General features: G+C 42.0%; 1 gene segment (V, D, J or C); it reads left to right on the forward strand.

The window, feature by feature from the left end:
* Nucleotides 1-3175: 3175 nt before the first annotated feature.
* LOC120434317 lies at nt 3176-3926 on the forward strand. The segment is given in 2 exon segments: nt 3176-3380; nt 3534-3926. Coding segments are annotated over 2 exon segments (429 nt in total).
* Nucleotides 3927-7473: the final 3547 nt, after the last annotated feature.

Here is a 7473-nt window from a genome sequence, read left to right on the forward strand (position 1 = left end):
TTGTTTGCCAAAACTCATCAGAACATGTATCTAGTACCTGTTTCTTTTTAGATACCATTTGTTACTTTTCAAATTCTATATTTATTAAGTTTTGCAGGCTTGTTTGCACAACAAGGCTAAATAATTATATAAACTTTTCTGAATCTAAATAGCGTACTTTGGTAGAATTAAAAAAAATAAGTGTAGTGCAGGTCTATGATGATTTTCAGTGCTACTATCATCTAGTTCTGATTCTGGTTCTGTTTTGGTTAAGTCCTAAGTAGTCCTGATTTTGAACTGTTGTAGTCCTGTTTTAATTCCGGATCAGTTCTGGGTCTGGTTGAATTGGGGTTTAGTCCCTGTGTCTTGATACAGGCCCGACTTTGTTCTGCCTTGCTGCTTAATTAAAAACTAGTTTAAGGTGTCCTGCATATGTGATATTTATATTTTTTTCCTATATGAAGTCATTCTTTTTTGAACAAAACTCAAAACAGAGCCTAATAATCTTTCAGTCATTTCTACCCTCACTTAATTTCCTTTGGCTGCTCAGCTCTCGCACAGTGGCTCAGTTATACTCCAATCCCTCCATATGGGGTGGAGGGGTGGCTGTAGCTCAGGTGGCAGAGCAGGTCAGCCACTAATCAGAAGGTCGGTGGTTCGATCCCAGGCTGCATCCTGGCTGCATGCCAAATATCCTTGGGCAAGATACTAACCCCATGTTTGCCTACTGGTGGTGGTCAGAGGGCCCGGTGGCGCCTGTGTTCGGCAGCCTCGCCTCTGTCAGTGCGCCCCAGGGCAGCTGTGGCTACAATGTAGCTTGCCATCGCCAGTATGTGAATGGGTGAATGACTGAATGTAGTGTAAAGCGCTTTGGGGTCCTATGGACTAGAAAAGCGCTATACAAATGCAGGCCATTTACCATTTACCATATTGTTGCCAATCACATGCGAGGATATAGGATAATATCATTATGTGAAAAACAGAGAGGGTGAGAGACGCGACAGTCAAGTGGAGCGTGCGTCTGTCCTCTCAGCAAGTGAGTGAGACAGTAGACAGCGGTGAGGAGGGCTGTGCGAAAGCAAAAACACATAAATATGCCTGACACCTGTAAACGAAGCAGCATCTGGCTGCAGTTTAAAGACTTTTTTTGTCTCGGTTTTGGTCTTGGTCTCGTCTCGACTCGGTCTCGGTCTTGGTCTCGTCTCAACTTGGTCTTGGTCTTTGTCTTGGTCTTGATACCCTCTGGTCTTGGTCTCGTCTTGGTCTCGGATTAGGCGGTCTTGACTACAAGTCTAGTATATACATTACTGAACGTGTGTACTAAATATGTTTTTCTACGTGTGTGTGTGTGTGTGTGTGTGTGAGTGTGTATATACATGTTTTACAAATGAAATAAAGTAAACAATAAAATAAGATATATAAAATATAAAATATACAGAGGTTGGTATGTGCAAAACAGTGGCATTAATGTACAGTATGGAGTGCATAATGTTGAAGTTCCAGTAGTGAGGGTGAGGTGTCTATGACGTGTTCAGCAGTCTGATGGCCTGGTGGAAAAAGCTGTCTCTCAGTCTGCTGGTACGGGACCGGATGCTGCAGAACCTCCTTCCTGATGGAAGTAGTCTGAACAGTTTGTGGCTGGGGTGACTGGAGTCCTTGATGATCCTCCCCGCTTTCCTCAGGCACCGCTTCCTGTAGATGTCTTGGAGGAGGGAAGCTCACCTCCAATTATCCGTTCAGAGCACCGCACTACTCTCTGGAGAGCTTTTGCGGTTGTAGGCGGTGCTGTTGCCATACCAGGTGGTGATGCATCCAGTGAGGATGCTCTCAATGGCACAGCGATAGAAGGTCCTGAGGATGCGGGGCTCATGCCGAATCTTTTCAGTCTCCTGAGGAAGAAGAGGCGCTGCTGCGCCTTCTTCACTGTTTTGTCTATGTGTACTGACCACGTAAGATCCTCAGCCAGATGAACACCAAGGAAGCGGAAGCTGCTCACTCTCTCCACAGCGGCGCCGTTGATGGTGATGGGGGTGTGTACTCCTCTGCACCTCCGGAAGTCCACTATCAACTCTTTTGTCTTTGCGACGTTGAGGGTGAGATGGTTGTCTTGACACCAGTGGGTCAGGGCGCTGACCTCCTCCCTGTAGGCCGTCTCATCACCGTTGGTGATAAGACCCACCACTGTAGTGTCATCCGCAAACTTCACAATGATGTTGGAGTTTCTAGTGGCCGTGCAGTCGTAGGTGTAGAGTGAGTACAGGAGAGGGCTCAGTACACACCCCTGTGGAGCACCAGTGTTCAGTGTGATGGGGGATGAGGTGGTATCGAGCATGCATCAGTGTAGACTTGGGACAGCTAAATATCCCAGAATGCATTTCGTCCAAAACTCAACAGCGGACTCCTGGCACATCGTTTTCACCCCCCCCCCAGCTTGCGGACTTCTCACTACTCAGGTTAAAGAAACCCCAGCAGCTGTCTATAGTATTGAGTGTCCACTAAAATAGAAATAAAAGCGTTCTAACATCTCACCTGCTTGTTTTTATTAAGGTATGTACACGTATGTACATGTACACTATTTTTATTATTAGAGGTTTCACTACTGAGGTTAAAATGATATATAAGTCACTTAGATCACTTCTAAATGTTAATGTTTGGTTTATTTCAGTGTTTTATTTGTTCCTGAGTAAACCGGTTTGGCTGTGATTAAAGGTAAGCTTCATAACATGTTACTCAAAGTTAAATTAAGAGGGGACGGCAGTAAAAACTCCGGACCTGTGACATCATCACGTACGCAGGTGTTCCAATTGTACATATCGCGAGTCCGTGATATGTACATCAAGGACAATAGTTACCAAAGCAGAGTACAGTACAGCTGTTAAAATTAGGAATTGATTTAAACCAAGATGTTATGTTACATAATCTGTAAAAGTGCAAAACATAAACAAACCTGGGATAGTAGATGTTTGCCTATTGCAGACTACATATGAGATATGGCTAAATCAAAACAAGAATATTAACTAAGAATATGGACAAATTGTGTTCTCACCCACTTTGTCACGATAAAATAAGCAGAAAGCCAGAAAAGTACAAATTACACTAAATCAAAGAAATGTAGAAAAACCCCAAAACACATAAACACTGGGTCACAGATCCGACGCAATCTTTATTTTTTGAGGGGGTAAATATTGTCATTTCTGAGCCCCACTTGAGGGCGACATCATCCAGTAGGCGGTGCTCTCCTTCTGCACTGTGTTCAACCATTGTGTCAATAATAAGTGCTGCTGTGAAGAGAACAATTCTCAGACTGAATGTTGAACATCAGCTAGTTTCTCCTGTTGATTGAAACCTTGTTGTACAGATGGAACATTGGCTGTGGATTATTCTTGCTGCTCTTTTCTTTGGTAAGATACAAACATCAACATGTTTCCTCTGCACACGATTCACAACAAGGACAGAAAGAGGAGATTTAATCATTTTACACTGTGGAACTTTTCAATAACTTCAATCATGTTTATTGATCCATCTCTTCCTCTGCATGTTCTGTTCTTCCTCAGAGTGTAAAGGAGAAGACAAAGTGATCCAGGAACAAGGAGATGTCATTGCTGCTGAAGGAGTCACAGTTACACTTGGATGTAGATTTGAAACATCTACTTATGCATACTTGTTCTGGTACAAACAAGAAGTAAACAACTTTCCAAAGTATGTTTTACAGCGTGGCACTTCTGGAACAGCAGATAACGCTCAGGAGTTTCCAAAAGACAGATTTGATGCCGAAGTCGATAAAACACAAAAGTCAGTTCCTCTGAAGATCCAGAAGCTTCAGCTGTCTGACTCTGCTGTGTACTACTGTGCTCTGCAGCCCACAGTGACAGGAAACACCAAAACTCTGTACAAAAACCTTTGGAGCAAAGACAACAGAATACTCCACAACATCCACTAGAGGGAGCCACACACTCTGTATGACGTCTTGATGCATTCTCAATCATCCAGGAAAGTAAATCTCCAAAAGTTGAATCTGTTCATCTGGACGTAGTGTTTTGTGGAAGAAACGTTTCGTCACTCATCCAAGTGACTTCTTCAGTCTCAGCTGACTGCAGGTTTCCCCAAACCTTATAAACAGTACATTTGCATAACGACTGAAACCAGCCCACTGAAGGAACAATGGGCTGTGAGGTCAGTTCCTTAATCATAATTATGCAAATTCCCATGACCATTGATCAACAATCACTGACCAAAACCCACTGATCAAAGAACACTGATCAATGTCCATGAGTACCATTCACAGAGAGTTGGGGAATGGCTGCAATCACAGCATTGTAAGATGGTGACAGATGTACCCTTAGGCCCCCTCCTCGATTCAGAGATGGTCTTTCCCTTTTCACGTAAATGGCCTCCTTGACTCCGCGCTCAAACCAGCGTTCCTCCCTGTCCAGGATGTGTACATCCTCATCGTTGAAAGAGTGTCCACTGGCCTGTAGGTGTAAATAGACTGCAGAGTCCTGGCCTGATGAGGTTGCTCTTCTGTGTTGTGCCATCCGCTTCGCTAGAGGTTGTTTGGTTTCCCCGATGTATAAATCCTGGCAATCCTCCTGACACTTAACTCTGTATGAGTTCAGTGGCATGTGACCTCGCCTGTCTCACTTGTATTGGCAGCTCTCGATAGTGGCACTTGTTAATTTGGGTTGATGTTAGAGGCTCAGCTGGTTCTAGACAGGCATATATGAGGGGGCAGACAGAGATGTAAAGGGGGCACATGGTGGCAACAGAGGCAGGAAAGGGGTGGTGGTGGTGGGGTCCTCTGGATAACTGTTTTTGTCACGTGATTGGACTGGTCTAGCTCTTAGGGACACTGAGCCTAGCAAACCGCCTGATCATGTTAAGGGGGAAAACTGAAAAATAAAATAACAAAAAATAAAATAAAATATTCCTCATCAGATTATAACAACTAAAAACATGATATTTACCCTAATTGGATGGCCTATATCAAATACATTCAAACCTAACAGTAACACTTCTCACTATTGCCAGTATTAATAAAACTAAAAATAGTTGGGATGTCTTTTCCTACAGTTCTCAAATTAATTTTTAGAACACAACAGGTTTAGAACAGAACATTTGAACTTTGTTCTTCTTTTTTGTCTTGTTTTAAGCTTGTATGAAGCAGGTAAACAAGTGGATTCCTCTTTCTTTTATGTAACACGGTGCAACGACAGAGAGTTAGGACAAAACATTCACTTTGCTTTTGTGCTGGAAGTTGGGGTGGAAAGTGAATAAGCTTTACTAAAATCGCTGTGATTACATCAGAATATGAAATGAGGAAACTATTGAGTGCAGAGCTGAAAGCTGGGGCAGGGCTTTGTGTCGGGGTCCTCCAGGCGGCTCTGTGCAGCAGACAGGCTCAGAGAAAGAAACACTTCTTAGGGCCTCTTTTATTCATTATTTACATGCTCCCTTTTGGTCACATATTCTGAAAATATAATATAAATTTTCACTGTTATGCCGATGACACCCAGCTCTACATTTCTTCTAAACCCAATTCATCCCTCACACCTACCTCCCTCTCAAACTGTCTTATGGAGATAAGATCTTGGTTCTCCTCCAATTTTCTTAGACTTAACAATAATAAAACTGAAGTTTTACTCGTTGGCACAGCCTCTATCTTAACTAAATCCCACAGTTTTTCCATTAACATTGAAAATTCTCCCACCCTTCCCTCGCCTCAGGTTAAGAGTTTGGGTGTCATACTCGACAGTACTGTTTCATTCCAGTCTCACATTAATTACATAACCCGGTCTGCATACTTGCACTTACGTAATATTAACCGACTCCGCCCCTTCCTTACTCCCCATGCTGCTGCCATCCTTGTCCATGCTTTTATTACATCCCGTATTGATTACTGCATCTCCCTCTTATGGTCTCCCTTAAAGGTCCCTTCATAAACTCCAACTTCTTCAAAACTCTGCAGCTCGGGTCATAACTTGTACTCCATCAAGAGCTCATATTACCCCAGTTCTTCAGCAGCTTCACTAGTTGCCCATAGAAGGATAAACTTTAAAATCTTCTCACATACAAGTGTATCCATAAATCTGCTCCTTCCTATTTGTGTGACCTGCTTCATATCACCACTGTTTCGTCCGCACGTCTCATCACTGTGGGGAACAGAGCCTTCAGTCGCTCTGCTCCTCGGCTCTGGAACTCTCTTCCTGTATTTAAGTCACAGCTCAAAACACATCTGTTCAAACTGGTTTATTCACTTTAGTGCTGATTTTATCTGTTGTCAAGTTCTGGTTTGCAATTTTAACTTATTTTATGTATTTTATGACTCTTGCTCCTTTTATTAATTTTGTTCTTTTGTAAGGTGACCTTGGGTTTTTGAAAGGTGCCCACAAATAAAATGTATTATTATTATTATTATTATTATTATTATTTTTACTTCTCTACCATAGTGATGGGATTTCCGGCTCTTTTTAGAGAGCCGGCTCTTTCGGCTCCCAACCGGCTCTTCAGGTTGTTTTGTTGCTTTAAATAATTTATTATTAACTACAATATAAAATTATGCACAAAAGGAATGACTAAAAAAAAAGAAAAGTGGTTTTTATTTCTATATGTTTATATATAAATATATGCGGTGGCCCCCAGAGACAAAGGACGTACAAACTCCAAACACATTTCTAGCGTTAACTGAACTTCCAAAACAGAGCTACCTAGATCACTTAAATTACACAATTGAAAGCATATGTGTATTGTTTGTGTATTTATGCACAAGCACTCATATATATTTAAATAATTTAAAAAAAATGTTCATTTACCTGCTACTACCACACACCAAATCCGGTGGTTGGTACTTGCTGGCTTGTGTAGCCACTAGGTAACAAAAGCTCAACACTGCGCGGAGCATCCTGGAGCACTTCTGTTGTGTTTTGTACGTGTTTTGGAGTTTGTATGTGCTTTGTCTCTAAAAAAAAAAAAAAAACATGGCTCGCGTTGTTCACGTCAAAGATCCGGCTCTAAGAGCCATTTCGTTCGCAACCGACACATCACTACTCCACCAGACTGAAACTGTGAGAAGAACATTGGACTAGTTTCCCTTTGACTGTACAAATGTAGTTGTACTTTTTTCGTTGTTATTTATCTCATGAGTTGCTTACACAATGCCAGTCTTACATTCCTGTTGTATCTCAGAGTATTAGACCCTTACCTGGCACTTCTATTTTAACTCTGTTATTTGTTGTTTATTGTATACCGCACATTTTTTACTCTTTATCATCCTGCTGCTGTAACACAGTTTTACCTGTGAGATCAAAAAAGTCAAACTTAAAATCACACACGCAAACGTGTGAGTGTGAATATTCTGTCTCTGTTAGACCTGTGATAGACGGCCAACCTGCTCCCTTACTCAGTGATCACCACAGTGGGCAGGTTGGCCGTCATGTTTGAGTTTTGGATGGATAAAAAAAGAAAGAAAGAAAGAAAACAAACAGCTGTTGTGCATTT

This window comes from Oreochromis aureus, linkage group 18 (genome assembly GCF_013358895.1).
Source record: "Oreochromis aureus strain Israel breed Guangdong linkage group 18, ZZ_aureus, whole genome shotgun sequence".
Lineage (NCBI taxonomy): Eukaryota > Metazoa > Chordata > Actinopteri > Cichliformes > Cichlidae > Oreochromis > Oreochromis aureus.